Consider the following 18203-nt stretch of genomic DNA (forward strand, 5'->3'; position numbering starts at 1 on the left):
CTGGACAACATGAAGATCCTTTCTACTGAGTTCGGTCAAAATCCATGTCACGGTTGATGAGATGTCGTTTAATGTGAGTTTCTATTTTTATCTTTGGGCACTTGTTAAGCAGACAATAATAATTTAAGCTTCTTTGTACAGGACTGCATAAAAGGATCCCTTTAGAGTTTCATCAATTTATGCCTATCGATTAAGTAAAGATGCCGTTAGCAAATTTTAACCTTCAGGTTTTTAACGGCTATCATATTCAGCAGATTGGATTAACAGTGGTCCCTTGGACGGTGCTATATTTGACCAACAAATCATGTTTATTGTGATAACGGATTCTTGGTCATGATGCATATTAAACATCATACATGCACATATATAACATATTATTTGTCTGTCAGAGTGATAAGTTAATACTTATACAGGTCAAGTTATTATCATCTTTTAAGGTTTATAATGACACAACTTTTTTTCGTTGTTTTCAAACAAAAGCATGGCATTGACAATGTACAAATTTAAACAAATACTAAAACGGATTTGGTATTAGTGAAAGAGTGTTTTTATCTTTTTCTAACATTTGGGTCTAATGACTTCAAAAATTTTGAAATGGTTATTCCAAGTGCAAGGGGCTTAAATCATGTTAAACTTTATACTATCCTATATAAACAGATTCAATAATTCCGAGTGTAACTTTTAAAGTGGGACGTTAAAACTATATGTATCAAGACAGTGTACCAACAGAAAGAGTCAACTTAACATACTTTGAAATAGTGAAATCATTGTCATTAAACAAGAAATGTCTTAAAAAGGTCACCGACCTTGAATAGTCAAAGATTATTATGGCATAACCTTATGTCTTAAATTAGAGTTATACAAACTAGATTTTTGCAAATCATGTAATTTAAAAACCTTTTACAGAGTTTTATATGAATACATATTTGATCTTACGACATGGCACCCTATTGCAACTTGCAATTTTGATAGAATTGCCAGAGCAAGCATCACCATGCGAGGAAGGTCGCGGGTTTGTGCAAGTTCGTGACTGGGTACGTATACCACCATAGCAGGAATCACTACAGCTTGACCAACCTCCCCATGTAGTCCATCCACCGTCTATGAAACAGATGAAAGCCGCATAAATGTAGTTTTGTTGTTTGTCATTTCATGTCAAATATTTTTACTGTTTAGAAAAGCAAAAACATTTACTTCAAAAAGACTTCATCCATATTTCGTTTTAATAAGATTCAAATAAACACTTATTACTTGCGCACGCTCGAACCATACAAATTCTATCATCCATTGTGTCTCCAAAACAGTGGTCTCCAAATCTAGAAGGATATGGATTGGTACAGTTACGATGTCTTCTTTGAATTCCAGTATCACATGTGACAGAACAAGCCTCCCAGTTTGACCATTTTGTCCAACCGCCGTGAACTGACAGAAATTAGATTATTATTGATTCGAAACCGGCATTAACAAAATTAAGATCTTGAAAGACGTTAGGATGAATTTATATCATTATACCGGGTATTTAAAATTAAAAACATTGTTAAGATTATTTTGATTCATTTAATAAAATTCTGAAAAATGTGAGATCCCTCAAGAGCAATAACAACAGTAAGAATATAAAAGTGAAAAAACAGACAGAGATTCGATTTAGTCTGTTCATGAAAGGTTATGAAAGGTGCAACATCTCTCACGTCCCTTGTACCTGCCTTAAACGGTATTCGATACCAAATACTTAAAGTACTGGACTCGTTTGTCATGAAGAAGTTGTAAAAATATTGAGTAATGCGTGCAATATTTTGGTATCACAAGAGGCAAAACTATAATAAATAAAAAGATAAAATATTCGTTTCAAAAGATTTGATACTTTTTAAGTGGCAGACACGTAATCTTTTTAATTCGTTTCAAAAACCTCCTTACTTGGACATAACTGCTTAACGCATGGTTTGGTTTCGGTGCCATTTCCAATACAGTCTAGACCTTGGTTAGCCGGCCTTGGGTTAGTGCATGTTCGTTTTCTTGTCTGTATGCCGTTTTCACATGTTACATCACATTCTGACCATGGCGACCACACAGCCCAGTTACCATCAACTTATGAAAAATAACTAAATCATTTTCTAGGTAGGTGATCCGTTGTTTTTTTTAGCCGTTTTATCTCAATTAGCTAATTTTAAACCATATAAGGTTAAAGGACCCTCCTTCTTGAAAAGTTAATGGTGGGTTATATTTATATTTATCTTAGTAATATTTTGAAGTTATGTACTTACCTGCCAAATATCCATGTACGACAATCTTTTGAACCAGTGCTGTCATTGTTATGTAAATTTATTGCATTATGATACTGTATTGTTTACTAATTACTTATCAAACAAACCTCAGGGACATAATGATGCGTTCAAGTATCTCAACGGGTGATCTGACAGAGTAAAGTCTTAACCTACCGAGCCCGCATTGGTCACAAAACTGTGGACACACATTCTTTGAGTGATTGACGTCTTTACAAATATCAAACATGGCATTTAAATAAGCACAGTCAACTTTTACATCGTCTATGCACATTGTAGCTGCAACCATAAAATTTAAAGGTATTAATGAAAATACTGTTAAAGACATGAGTATCCATGATAAATAAAGCAAATTTATTATTTTATCAATTTCTTTTCGAATTCGCTTGAAGATTTCATGAAAACAAAGGATTTATTACAACATGTCCTTTCTTTTTTCATATCTTTTTTTAAAACAAGCTCTGATTAAGTGAAAGCATAACTCAATGTATAGCCCTACTCCTTTTCACTGGATACTTAATTTGAACATACGTTTGTTGTGAAAACAAAGTCTGTTATTACATCTGTCGGTACTGCAGCATTCGTGACAAGTAATATCACGTGCGCTGATATCACGACCAACAAGCCCTGCTGCACCACCTAAATGTGCTCTACATTGCTGTAAAAAGATTGCACAAAATATCATTATTACAATTCATTTAATTTATGCTGAGTTTTCATTAACACATTAATTTTGACACAGCATTGCTTTTTTTAACTACATCTTTAATAAGTCATCAAAGTGATTAAAAGTCACTCCTTATCGAGAATTTTTTTAAAACAACTGCCCGGTAATACTTTTCCGAGAACAGGCTCATTCAAACGGAATCTTCAACATTTTCAATTTTTTCCGTTTTGGGAGTTTTTAAGGCACTTTCAGTATCTGTCATAACACACTGATTCAAACAAGTAACTATGCAATTTTTACGTTTTTAATTTTTTTTTTATTGTTCTTGAGTGATTTCATGTTTTATTTTTATGCCCACAACAGCAAGTGCTGTTAAAAAGTTGCCCGGTACTTCTCATCTCGGTGTTATTCCATCAAGATCATTTATACCATGCAAACAAATGAATGAACAAATGTGTTGAAGATTGAATACTGGTTAAATTGGTGTGAAGTTGCATGAGAGATGTCTAATATAAAGTTTCAACAAAAGAAGTCAGTATTCTACCTTTTTAATTTAGCTTTTATTCCTTTGAGAATATCCCATTTTCAAATTGTGTGTACAATTAACGATGTTAAGTCGTTTTATTCACAAACAAGGTTTTAAAATTACTGAAAATTAATTAATCTTATATAGTTTTATAACGTTTAAATAATGGTTTGAGAGAATGTTAAATGCTTTTTATTTGAAGAAAGTAGTGCTAAATGTGAAATAATTGGTGAAAAAGTAGCAACATTCAAGTAAAGCAGTATCTTGGTTTTTCGTAAAAATATGTAAATATAACTGCATTTTCAAAACGCAACAGGAGAAAATGAAGGTCCAGGTAATTGCCCAGGGAGTAATATTTTAGAAGCTTTAAAACATGCTTATTTTGTAAATGCCATTAACTTCATTTTTTGTTCTAAAGAATAAAATATGTATTCGTCCTTGAGGCATACTTTCACTAAAATCAATACGAATTGCCCCTACCTGATTTTCAACACAACCCAATGTAAATGTTGTCTGTACTGACATAACTGCATTTGTCATGCATGACTGAATTGGAAAGAAGATATGCATAAGAAAATCATCAAAAATAATGTTATCAAATATTTCAGTTTTTCAAGAAAGTATCAGTAATAGTAATAACATCAAATAAAAAATAAAATTTGAAAATTTAAAGGCGTAATAACGCGAGTAAAGGCGAGTAACGCCAAACCATTGGTGTAATAATGCGAAACAAAAGGTATAATTACGCGAATCAAAAGACGTTTTAACGCAAATTCTAACACGTTTCACACTATTCCCTATCAAAGATAAAGGGCAGTCAAATAACCAAATTACTTCTACACTAAATGTTGTTCAATATATTTTTATCTAATAAAAAATATTCTCTTTTATATTAGCATTTTAGAATGGAAATAGATATTAAATTTCTTGCATTATAGTAAAACAATGCACGCTTTATCGTTCAAATGCTTTGTTATTGTAAAACTAAAAGGCTTATAACGCGAACTAAAGCGTATAAAGCGAAACAAAAGGCGTAATTACGCAAAACAAAAGGCGGTTTAATGTGAATCAAAAGGCGGTATAACGCGTAACAAAAGGCGTAATAAAACGAACCAAAAAGGCGTAATTACGCGAATCAAAATGCATTTTAACGTAAAACAACAGGCATTATAATGAAAATAAAGGCTTTTTTTCCCAAAACCCAAAAAGCCGTTAAAAACGGGAAAATTTAATCCCATTTTAAAAAATTTCAAAGGGGTTTTGGGTGGAAAGGGAAAGAGCAATTTTGTTTCCAAAATTTAAATTTTGCCCATAATTATGTGCGCCCCATATTTTAAAATTATCTAGGAATACGTTCTAATGTGCAAACCATCTATTTGTCTAAAAAGGAAATAAAAAAATTTTGAAAAAAAAAACCCCGTAGTTGATTTCTCATCCTTCAGCAGACACCCTGTTTGCAAATATTTAATAAAATGTATAGTACAGCTTTGGACCAATATACGAAAGACTGGTAGTGACAATTCAACTTCTTGAATTCTCGAGTTCATCTTAGCCTCTATCACATCAGCCGCACGAAATTTGGTTCGTACGATTTGTAGAGAAACCTGTGCCGTAGAAAGGTCGCAGGCAATTTAGCAGTCTATCTAGACAGATTTATATATCTGTCATGAGATATCATCTGATTACGGTCCGCGGTTGTCGCAAGATGCTCGTGCAGGAAACCCGCGGTCCTCGCAAGACAAACGCAAAACATTTTTCCATGAGAACCTCTAGAAATCGTGAGTCTGCCGTACGACTGGCTTACGTCAGTCTTGAGACGTCCATAATTTGTCAAAAAATTGCAGAAATAATGTGCATGTTGAGAAATCAGTCTACGACGTTGCGGCAAACTTGCGATCTTAAAGAATTTGTACGAATGTCTTGCGACTCCTGCACGAAATACAGCGATTTTTGTAAAAATTCGTTCGTACGGCTGCCGTAGGGCTGATGTGATAGAGGCTTTAACGAATTCACGAGTTCAACAAAAAAATTCACAAATTCATGATTTCGACGTCATGAATTCACTATTTCAACTTCACAAATTTACGATTTAAACTTCACGAATTCACGGTTTCAATATACAGAATACATAAATTCACGATTTGACTTCATGAATTAAGATTTCAATTTTATGAATTCAAGATTTAGACTCAAGTTCACGCATTCGACTTCATGAATTCAAGATTTCAAGTTCTGCAGTTTTCCACCTCCCTTTCGTATGAATAACAAACTAAAGCTTGCATATAAGAGGTTGTTCTTTTTGTAAATAAGGAAACTTTAAATATTCTGTATTATTATTATACCTAACGTGAATTATATTTTCTATAGCCTTATGTGAACAAATAGAGACAGAGATCAACAAGTAGGAGACATTTCTGCTTTTCACCCTCAGTGGTTGTTATAATAATATATCATCCTTTTGAATAATGTTTTTGTAAGAAACAAGATCATTCAGCAGCTAAAACATTGTTTAAAAATAATGTATGTAATATCAGTGTATAAAAATGTTATCCTACCATACCCAATAAATAAATAGAAAACAACACCAAGAAAAAAATATTTAAAAAGATGCCCGAATTCTTTACACACTGTAAACAATTCTAGTCGTTGATTTTGACATTTGTAAAATACATTTATTGTGGAATATATATACTCTAACCACGTAATCGATTTTAGCATGAACTTGCTATCAATCAAATGCCAATTAAAAAATCTTGAGTGTAGACGGACAGTTACAATAAATTAATTTGAATGAATTCTATCCCCGGTTTTCACGATTTAATCAAACGGGTATAAACATACCGTTCTCAGTTTTAATGTATTTATCAGTAATATAAATATTTTTTATACTATTTTAAGTAACTTCGTGACACATGTTAATAGTTGTAAATATATAAAATAAAAACAATGTATTTTATTATTACACTCTGTATTTTCCATGTATTTCTTAAGCAAACGATCATTTTGTCTATCTCATCTAGTACCCTTCTGGGCAAAGTTGGGGGAACAAAACAATAATTTACCTGTCCATGACTGCACAATGTGGTATGAATGCAACTTCCTATGTTCGTCACATTTGAACAAGAGTAGCATTCCAAGGAGCCTGACATAAAAATGTTCAGTATGAAAATGCACATAAAATGTTCAGTATGAAAATGCACACCATGTGATTTTTGATATTAATTTTTATGATACATTATGTGATATATTTGGTTACATGTATGCCAGTTCTTATGCGTTCTTCAAAACAAAACATTAAAAACATTAAACATTAAAAATATTGAACTAAACCTTTGTTTTTATCTGCTATAGGATATGAATTTAATAAAAAAAATTATCATTTGTAAACTTGTTATGTTTACAAAAATACTTTTTATATATCTATAATTAAAACTTTAAAAGTATATATCTTATTTTGAAAATAACAATTACTTATGCTACGTGGAACCAACACCAACAGTACTAGTGTAAACATTCGCTTTGCTGAAATGAAATGTTTATTTCATTTTAATATGGTCATTGTTCTTTTCAAGACAGATTGCTAGAACTTAAACTACTTTTGAAACTTGTAGAAAATATTGTTTTTTTTATTCTTAATAATTCTTATTCTCTATTATGGCATTGATCATTCCCGTTATTATTCTAAAATAATCAACTTACTGTTGTCCTATTTTCCTTATTTGAAGAAGAATCACTAGTTTCATATCAAACGTTTCAAACGGTCTGGCATTATGGGTCACGATTTATGCGATAAGGAATATCACACATTTATACCACTCATGATTCCCTTACGACAACAGCGAATTTTGAAATGTTTTAAAAACGTATTTGAATGTACTTCTTAATGTTTGATATCTTATTGTAATGTACAATCGATGTTATTATGATATATAAAGTAATTTTGGGGGGAGGGGGGGGGGTATGATCGAACGTACAGAGGTGCGATACTTTCTTTAAGCGAGGTGAAATGGTGCTTAAAATAAAAATTACTTTAGATATCATAATAACATCGATTGTACATGAAAATAAGATATAGAAATCAAACATCACAAACAACAGTGAACAAGAATACAAGAGAGATAATATGTACAATGTTTATCAATTTATGATAGTTTGCAGTTCGAATGTAAAAAAATCTGATGCTACAACTACGACTGCTTTTCCCCATACCAGTTACTAATTTTCAATGCGTAGAAAACAGATATTGATCAGTCGATCACGAAAATGCATCGAAAGGGACCAAACTTTTTGCATACAGTTAGTTTATCAGACCAGTTATCATGCGTAAAGTAAGAAATACGGAAATATTTAGATATATGCAGAATAGATAGTTTAAAATGTTTGTGTATTTTGTTTTGCTATTGATAGTAAACATGTTGTTGCTATAACTAATCAAATATCTGTTCCATAACGTCTGTTATTGTATTCTTTTTAGAAGTATGTCAGATTGCCGTTGACATTTGAAGTAGCAAAAACTTCATTAATTTTCTCCGTACAATGAATAAGATTCTTTTACTCTGACCATCATATACACAAATATATCTTCCACTAAGCATGTTCTATATTATTCGAACACCTTGCTTTAAAAGTATCGCAACGCTATACGTCTGATCCCCTGTTAAGGGCACCAGGATGGCTTTAACGAATGAATATGATATAGTTATGCTTTTCTCCTTTTTTGATGAAAATATGCTTGCTTTCAAAGTTTTTTTGTGTAAGATAATTTTATAGTGATTATTGAAACATTAAAATACGCATATCATGCACAATACTTTGACTTCCTCAAATTAATCATGGAAAACCCGTCGACCTATATAAATCATGACCCTTCGGGCAAAAAATGTCAAAATTCAAGTTGCACGGTGTGCATTAATATCATAATAAATAAATGAATAATAAATGTATACAATGAATCACATTGTGTTGATATTTAGCATTACTTTCTGTATAATGCGAGAATTTAACGTTGCTATTTTAAACAAAATATTTTGATTTTAATATTGACTTAGTATATATTTACGATATTATCGTACACTAAGTAAAGTGTATCTTTTCTACCGAGAGGTACAATACAACTCAGTTATCTATTTTTAAATTTAACACTTTTTGGGTAATTCTGGAATCTTAGACTATTTTTTATTATTAAGCACCAACTATTTGTTATTTCCTTTTCAGCCTACGGTAAATGTCCCTACTAAGGCTTATTTCTACTCAAGTTAATAATAGGACAAGGAAGAGGTGATGTTCTTACATACTAAGGCTGTGTATTGCCAGGCAAATTGCTAGACTATTTTTTTTATTTGCGAAACTGAAGAGCAATAGAGAAATCATCTGTTTATTGAGTACAGTATGAACTATTGAAACAGAAATAAGAAGTCTTCATTGTTGCTTTTTATTACAATGAAAGACATGATCACCATGCAGGCTTGTAGTCTATACGCATATAGAATTGAACTTTACGACATAACTGTTGTTGTAGGTTTTTTTGGGTATCTTCTATCTTATTTTTTCATCTGGGGGGTGGGGTGGATTCGGGTATTTCTACTTGAATACTGTATAATCAATCTTAGAATATGTTGCCTGCTTTTTAAATTTGTCTTTTAATGTCCTGTCTGTGATATGCAAGCTCAATAACCTCAGATCCCCTTTATAATTTCCATTTTATTTAGTTCCGCCCAATGTTTTCTCGTTAAGGGCACATGAAAATTTTTTAATTGGGCACCGTACGCCGCTACTCATTGAATAGCACTAAAGTGTCACATGGAAGGTTCCATGATTACCCCCGTGCATCCACCGTGCATATTCAGTAACGCAGGAATGTACAATTATAGTAAAAGTAACGCCGAATCTGTGCAACGCTATTGCCAAAACGAATAACACAGTAAGAAAACGAACTACAATATTTTATTCTGAATCAATACGGCTGCTGCGACATTATACTTTAACCATTTATTCCCTTTTTAGGAATTTGTTTAGTACCTTCTTAGATCATTCCTGAGAAGACAACCTGATTACCGTTTTGAATATGGCTTTTGTTGTTTCGTCAAATAAATATTCACATTTAACACAATTAAAACTTTTTTTCCATATTCTGTATACTGCAAATGTCGTATAACAATAGAAGAAAGCTGGTAAAATAGGATTTAGCTACTCTTAATGAGATAACCACCGTTGCTTCAGTGCTTTATTCACGAATTCGGCGTTACCTCGTCTCAATTAAGTTTTAACTGCTAAATGAAGTGTAATATGACACGAGAAGATTGGGAAATGGTTCAGGTACACCGAATATAATAAATCATAGAGTAATATGTACGTTATTGTATTTAAAGATATCAACGAAACTAAAAATCGCCATCAATGCGCTAGTCAGGTTGTCATTTTCACGAAAAGTCTTGAAAAATAAACATTACCATGGAAATATTTTTGGTTTGCGACCAGCAATCAGGATCCATGCTGTTCGCTTACAGACGCTATAACAAGTAAAGAAACTGATAGCGAACAGCATGGATCCTGATCAGACTGCGCGGATGCGCAGGCTTGTCTGGATCCATGCTGGTCGCAAACCCATTATGTTGGTTTTGTCGTGACACGGCTCAAATGTTAATATTATTCTGCTGTGTTGTATCTCTACATTGATTTTCAAAACCTTATTAATTCATTGATATAATCAAATCAATCATAAAATCAATTCTGAACATTCATATGTCCTTTATCACTTTCATTATTCAAGCATTGTTAGATATAATCTGCATAAACAACCCTACCAAGAAATTAAAGGATTTTCTATTATCGAGCTTTTTAACCCTCGATAAACCATACCCAATCTAGAGCTAGAAATCAACAAAACAACCATAGGATATTTTGATGCAAATGTTTAGGAATTCGAACACTTGAGTTTTCTAGTTTTTAACCAAATATGATCCATATTTGAAATGGACAAAAAATCACCACAACCAACTTTTCTGACAAATTTCCTGGATACTTGGGCTGAAAATATTACCTCAAGTGTGTTAACAAGAGTTTTTCATATTTGGGCTATTTTTCCATCCCAGACGACCCATGAAAGTGTTACATCTTGGGCGTTAACAAGTTTTCTCCATATTTGGTCTATGTGACCTAGTTTTTGACCCAAGGTGACTCATACTCGAACTTGAGTACTAGTAAACAACCTTTCTGACCAATAGCCAGAATATTTGGATTGAACAGTAGCCCCAAGAGTGTTAAAAAGATTTTGCTATTTTTGGCTTTGACCTAGATTTTTAACCAAAATTGTTTAAACTCGTAGGAGCAATTACTGGCACAGACATCATAGATCATTTTGATCAGATTTAATTCATCCATTTTTTTTGTAAAGAATTTTGGTATTGTTCTGATCAGTGCATGACCTTATAGATACAGCGACATCCATCCATATCTTTGATAATTGTTAATACCAGTTGTGGGATAGGTAGATTATGTTTTTGTTATTTTTCTAATTCTTGTTAATGTAGTTTAAGTAAAAATAATTCTACTGCTGTTATGATACTCCTATATTCTACAAAATTACATCTCATTTTAAATATTGTACACAATTCATCAAATCTATACTAGTTTCCCTCTTGAATGAGAAGTTCTCCTTAAAACAAAACACCACCAGCACTACATCCGGATTGTTAGGTGGGATGGGGTGGGGTGGCCGAACACTGATACTACCACCTGTGTTTTCACCGAGTCGCATGCCATTTACGTTAATGATTTCTCTATTAAATTTTACAAAAAAAAAATCTGCTCGCGGTACAGAAGCCAGCCAGTGGCTAAAATGTTGGCTAATCTTGACATTGTAAAATCAGTTTATTTTAGTAACCGAACTCGGCCAATATTTCAAGATGTGATCAAATGTATCCTAATACTGATGTTTTCAAATAATTATTATTGGTTCGATCCAAAACCAATATAATAGTCAGGTATTTTCAGTAATTATTTGTAAAACATTTATTTTATGAATATTCAAATCACATTCCAACAGTACATTCCAGGGAACTTGATGAAAAAAGTCTTTGAGGTTTGGCTTTACGCTGCTGACGCTTCGAAGTATCTTAATGTCCAGTCCAATGCCTTAATAGTGTTCGTTAATATAAAATAGAAAAGTAGTTAAAACAAGTGTTACCTAACTATTGATGTGTACCAGTTATTAAAAAGTAAAAGTAACTAAAACTGACGTAAAATGCGATAAAAAACTCTGTATTTTTTTTTCAAATTTTTTTATTACATATCAACATTTAGTTACAGTTATAACATGCAGATATTGTCGATATTTCAACATGATTCAATCAGTGAAATATTTAAACATTCAAACTGAACATACATTTTAGGTAATTGAATTAAAATAACAGTTACCTTCTTTAAATTGATTTCTATAGTATTCAATATGTTTTTCTAGAATTTATCTGAGATGAAACATCTGACTTAAAAAGTATATGGGTCATTATATACTAATGAAGCATAACTTGAGAAGAGTTTTCTGATTTCTATAATTAAGAGACGGAAATGAATTTGAAAGTATCTTCTAAACGTTAATACTTGTTATATTCAATCATAGTGTACGTAGCAAAACACCAGAGAAGGAATTTGTATAACTATTGTATTCATAGATACGACCTGAAGAATAACTAGTTGTTGTCCATTGAACAGTGACTTGTTCACTCTTTTGAACAACAGCCAGTGCATGACTTGGAAAACAATCGTAGTAGCTTGCATCACGTCCAAATTGGGCTGACACTGTTTTACTTCCAACTTTTATAACATAGTACGAATAAGTGCCCGGATGTAAACACATTTGAACATTGAATGAGTATGTACCACCAACAGGAGCAGTGAATATTCCAGTTGAAGGATTGTATCCGTTTCCTGCATTTAACAAAACTGTTTTATATTTCATTATTTCACCAGGAGAAGGACCGGTGTCTGTCAAATGGGATACGCTGAATGCTACGTTTGGTGCTGAAAGATAACATTTTATATTAATATATATATTTTAAAGCTACATGCCTCCAGATTAGTCAATATATTTCAATAAAATCAAAAATGTACAAAGATGTAAGGAAAAGTAAAAAGTTTCAAGATTCCAGTAATATTTTACATTTTAAGTGCGATTAATGACTGATTTTTTTTAGTATTTACAACTGTATATTTCTACTGCGTTACTAACGCAGTAAAGGCTATTTATGCATATTTTGACATCGTTTTGGTAATTAACGTGGTTTGTAAGTGTCATTCATAATGTGTAAATTGCTTCCTTTTGGTTATTTTACAATATTACGTATTCAAATACATTTTCACGAAAATAAGCATGAATCTGGAGGCATGCTTCTCTGAAGGAAACTATAATTCTGGATAATTGTTTACTTAAATGATACCAGTAAAACAATCGAATTATTATCAAGATATTTGAAAACTTGACAAAGTGTAACATAAATAACTTTAAAAATGATTCACAAAGTTCACTTCTTAGAACAACAGGACTAACAAAAATCAATATCCGCTTGGAATAATTTCTGTAATAGCAATTAATCATTTAGTATCCTTGTTTTAAAAGTTTACATTAATGTGAGCGAATGACGTACACATCTTTTAGTCAAATGGGCCTTATTTATATTCATATACATTTTGTATATCTAAATTATTGTCAAAAATATAATAAAAATGTTTTACTCTTACGACAGGTCGAAGTATTACAAATGTCAATTTTCATCGGATCCCCGTCGCATGCTTTACCCTGTGGAGAAGGCCGAGGGTTTGTGCAAGTTCGTGATTGTGTACGAATACCACCGTCACAGGAAGCGCTACAGCTTGTCCAACTTCCCCATGCTGTCCAACCTCCATCTGTCAAAAAGGTAATGCGTCATTAAAGTATCAGGGACATTTTAACTTTTCTTATAAGTATGCTATTTTTTTTTTACTAATTTTCGAACAAAGCAACATTTATCAAAACACACATATTCATTTCAAGTTCATGTCCAAGTAAAAACTTACTAGCACAAGCTTTAACCATACAAACTCTATCATCCATTGTGTCCCCAAAACAGTGGTCTCCAAATCTAGAAGGATATGGATTGGTACAGTTACGATGTCTTCTTTGTATACCAAATTCACAAGTCACAGAACAAGCTCCCCAGTTTGTCCATATTGCCCAACCGCCGTGAACTAACAATAAATAAATCAATAAATAAATAAATAATAATAAGAAGAAGAAATCTAATAATAATAATAATAATATAATAATAGTAATAATAATAATAATAATAACATTGAATAATTGAAAACGACAATAATGTGAATTCAGATCATGAAAGTTACAAGGACCCCTTTTATATCAAGAGTTACACCAAAAAAATCTATTAGATATTGCTCTAGCATTGTAAAAGCAAGCTTAATATTAAGTTTTGGATATTCAGCTTGTTGAGAAAAGAACGGTCATGATATCAAATAAAACTAAACACATATACAACAAGGAAATAAATCGGCTTGAATAAGCTTTATTTTGAGAATAGTAAAGTTATCTTAGTAATTAGAATTATTAATGTAAAATAGAGAAAAACAGAATCCCTAAAGAAAGTCCAACACAACAAAATTGAAAATGTTGCAGGCTCGGTTTGATTGAGCCTGTTCATGGACGGTACTGGAAAGTGCAAGTTACCGTCCACGCCCCCTAGCACCGGCTTAAGCAGAATTCAACATTTAACATGACCTGGTAAAATTTTGAATTTTGAAACATCCGCAGATGTGTTCATATGGCGGTTATCATGGAACCTTCAAGGTGACACGTTAGTGTCATTCCATGAAAAGCGGCATATGGTCCCCAAGTAAAAAAATGCGTGTACCCTAAACGAGAAAACAATGAGCGGAACTAAATAAAATGGAATTTTGAAAGGGGATCTGAGGTTATGAAGCCTGCATTTCACAGATAAGACGTCAAAAGACAAATTTAAAAAGCAGGCAACATATCCTAAGGGTGGTTATACAGTATTCAAATAGGAATACTGGAACCATCCAAGTTGAAAATTGCCAAGAGAAGAAACTCTTATTTACTTGGACATAACTGCTTAACACATGGTTTAGTAGCGGTGCTATTTCCAATACAGTCCAGGCCTTTGTTAGCAGGAGCTGGGTTGGTACAAGTTCGTTTTCTTGTCTGTATGCCGTTTTCACACGTAACGTCACATTCAGACCATGGTGACCACTCGGCCCAGTTACCATCAACTTTGGAAACAAAAACAATATCTTAGATAGCTTATTAACTGCTGTTTCTGTCAATGCTGTTGTTACAGAAAACAGTAATTAAGATTAAGATTGTAATGGAAAAGTCAGTGATGTACAAAGTTTTTATTGAAAATGCATTTTTGTAAAAATTTGAATAAACATATACATTTATTCGAATAGTCTGTTCATTACATTTTGTAAGTCAACCGCTGACATCACGTACCTAGCGTACAGAGGCCACAAAACTTTGGACAGACATTCTTTGAGTGATTGACGTCTTTACAAATATCAAACATGGCATTCATATACGCACAGTCAACTTTCACATCGTCTATGCACGTTGTAGCTGCAAGCATAAATAACTCTCAATTTAAATGATGGGATGCAAACGATTAGAAATAATCGGCATTAAACTTATTGAATGAGTTCTGCATGTTAAGCAAACGTGTCTTGAAAAAAATCAGCATAATGTCGTTTTATAAAATGTATGTATGCATAAATCATGTTTTGTTTGATTGTTTGTTTCATTTTACGCCTTTTACCAACAGTATTTCAGTCATATAGACGGGTAGTTTCCTAACCATCGTTCCTGGAGAGTTACACCAGTACTAGACTACATTCCTCAGTGCTAAACTACCAAAGCATCTCACGGGGATCGAACCCAAGCCAGAGAGGTAACTGGATTATAAATCATCGACTCTAACCTCTCGGCCACGGAGGCAGTCTATAAATCATGTATGTAGCAGCCGCCGCGTAATAAAAAATGAAGATTTTCTACAAAATGTGTTCGTTTTGTCTATCTCTTCTTACAACAGGATATAAATTGGCACATACGTTTGTTGTGAAGACAAAGTTGATTATTGCATCTCTCAGTACTACAGCATTCGTGGCAATTAGTATCACGTGCGCTAATATCACGGCCGACAAGCCCTGCTGCTGAATGCGTTCTACACAACTGTAAAAGTCGTGAGGACAAATAAGATGGTTCAGAATATAAATATGAAGATGCAACATATGCTGTAAGTAATAATAATAACTGCTATATGTTGCGGTCCGGATCGGAATATCCGTCCCTCAGGGACCCGCCAACTGTTGCGGTTCGGACCGTAATGTCCGTCCTTTGGGGGCCCGCGTGTTCCCGAGGTACGGATATTCCTATCCAAACCGCAAACATGTGTCAGATATTTTTTCTTGCATATTCTAACATATTCCATTATTTTTTAAATTTTTTAACCTTAATAAAAACATTTTTCCATGGAAATTTATGTCATTTCACCCAATGCTATTTTCTTACAACAGCGTAAGAAATTACAGCCTAAGCATGCCATTCTACAGCACGCGACTCATATTGCATCCCCCATGCCAGATGAAATTTCTGCATTGGTAAAAATTACGGAAACGACATTCTGATAGGCAACAAACAATTTTCGTCATTTTTTACATTGCCTGTTCATTTACACAAGTGTATAAAGACATGCTTTTGTTTTGACACAAGTATTTGGTATATAACAAAAAAAAACTAGGTGGAAATAAAATATATAAACCGTTATATCAAATGATTGTGATATTTTTTTCACAAATCAGTTCATCATTTATCATTACAAAACTTTTTATCGATGTAAATTTTACAAAATAGGTAAGCGTGATATTTTGACATTTAGACAAAAAGTTTCAAATCAATGTAAATGCAAACAGCATGGAACACTATTTTTGACGAGTGTTTTTGTAGTATATACAAATGTTTTCCGACGAACTCCGTTACAGTTATCACAAAAACTCTTGAACAAGTTATAATAAGAACTCCATCCTTCGTGTAACAGTTCATCCCCCGTGTGTTAATAAGTTTTAAAACAAAAGCTGATCTGGATCACGGATTTTATAAACGATAATTAATTTGAATATAATTTATTTGAATAACAACATTTATGATTGAATATAACAACATGATATTACGAATTTAAAACAAATATTCTTTGTGTGTACTCAAAAGATTTTTATTTATATGCTAAAAGAAACTGAATAGCAATATACATATACATGAATAATAAATCTTTATGACGGAAACGCCTTATTATGTTTGTTTAACAAAACTAATATTTATTGACGTTTTTTTTTTTAAATATTTTTCTAAAAGCAATTTAGTCCAAAATTGTCAAACAACACAAAATTCTTTTACCTGATTATCAACACAACCTAGGGAATACGTTGTTGTCTGTGCTGATGAGACTGCATTTGTCAGGCATGACTGAATAAAAGAGAAACGTACATGAGAAACGTATCGTTACAAACATCAAATGTCTGCACATATTTGTTAATGCTTCATGAAACAATACAATAATAATGAAAAACTTTGTCTGTGAAAATAAATTTTTAATATATAAATTCAAAAGAGAACCATTGAGATAATGATTAATCAATTAGTGTGACCTCCTGACATAACTTTAGAAGTTAAACATTTTGACTTTAGTCTAATCTTTGCTGAGGAAATAATTTCTACATTGATATCATAATCAATATGTTATCAACAGAAAACGAATCTTGCCTCTATGTAATAATAAAACATTCGGAAATAATGTGTATTCCACGAAGCATCCTATTACTAGACAAAATCCGAGTAATTTTAATGGTTTAAATTGAACTAGCTAACAAGTTATTACCTCTTTATAGCTGCAGAATGTAGTATGGAGGCAGCTTTTAATGTCCGTCACATTTGAGCAAGAATAACATTCTAATGAATCTGTTATAAATAATGATCATATGATTTTAGAGATTTTTGTGCGCCAATTAATGTTCGACTAAAATCTAAATTACCGTAAGTGCAACTTGTATGTGTTTTTTATTTGTGAAAATCGTTGATTTAGATTAATTTGTGAGAATGATATGTTTTTTCATATTAAAAAGACATTTTTATGTATCTGTACTGAAAATATGTAAAGGTATAGTTAAATAACAAAAGTATAACGCATACCTATGCTGCCTGGAACTAACACCAAAAGCAACAGTGCAAACATCTTGCCTACCTGCAATTAATGTATAAATAAAATTTAATACTTTTTCATTTTTATTTCTTTTTATCTTATACAAAGTTCTCATTTTTTATTTTTCTGATTAATTATTCAAGTTTTTAATTAATCAAACAGTTAACAACTTACCAACACGCTATTTGAAGAAAGTTTACTTGTTCACAGTAAAGTTAACAGTAGGTACTAAATGTTTTAACTGTTCTAGCCGTGTCACCGGCCACGTATTTATATCAAACTTGCCCGTGCGATAAAGACTGTCTTAAATTTATACCACTCATTGTTTCGTTTGACATGAGAACATTTTGAAATAGTTAAATGTGGTAGGTCATTGTCTTCCCCAAATACAATCTCATTGTAATCTTTGAAAGAAGTTTAACAAAAGGCTTTATGAAAACTGTAGAGATTGAGTGTTTGATGATAAGTTATTCCTG

At 32.3% G+C, this 18203-nt stretch overlaps 1 protein-coding gene across 1 annotated transcript in view; it reads right to left on the bottom strand.

The window, feature by feature from the left end:
• The window catches only part of LOC132749987 (uncharacterized), a 37999-nt gene extending 20030 nt beyond the window's left edge, over positions 1-17969 (bottom strand). Inside the window, exons 1-18 of the mRNA XM_060739937.1 lie at positions 17902-17969; positions 17718-17769; positions 17407-17486; positions 16926-16994; positions 15584-15704; positions 14973-15095; positions 14579-14749; positions 13523-13693; positions 13202-13372; positions 12086-12490; positions 6944-6994; positions 6535-6614; positions 3953-4018; positions 2811-2937; positions 2436-2558; positions 1915-2085; positions 1252-1422; positions 937-1101 (exon numbers count right to left, since the gene is read on the bottom strand). Of these exons, the coding sequence (XP_060595920.1) occupies positions 937-1101; positions 1252-1422; positions 1915-2085; positions 2436-2558; positions 2811-2937; positions 3953-4018; positions 6535-6614; positions 6944-6994; positions 12086-12490; positions 13202-13372; positions 13523-13693; positions 14579-14749; positions 14973-15095; positions 15584-15704; positions 16926-16994; positions 17407-17486; positions 17718-17760 (2308 nt within the window). The 5' untranslated portion in view covers positions 17761-17769; positions 17902-17969. The remainder of the gene's footprint in view (positions 1-936; positions 1102-1251; positions 1423-1914; positions 2086-2435; positions 2559-2810; positions 2938-3952; positions 4019-6534; positions 6615-6943; positions 6995-12085; positions 12491-13201; positions 13373-13522; positions 13694-14578; positions 14750-14972; positions 15096-15583; positions 15705-16925; positions 16995-17406; positions 17487-17717; positions 17770-17901) is intronic.
• Between the last annotated feature and the right edge of the window lie 234 nt (positions 17970-18203).

The sequence above is a fragment of the Ruditapes philippinarum genome, unplaced genomic scaffold, assembly GCF_026571515.1.
Source record: "Ruditapes philippinarum isolate M1 unplaced genomic scaffold, ASM2657151v2 ctg1025_1_1_1_1, whole genome shotgun sequence".
Taxonomy (NCBI): Eukaryota; Metazoa; Mollusca; class Bivalvia; order Venerida; family Veneridae; genus Ruditapes; species Ruditapes philippinarum.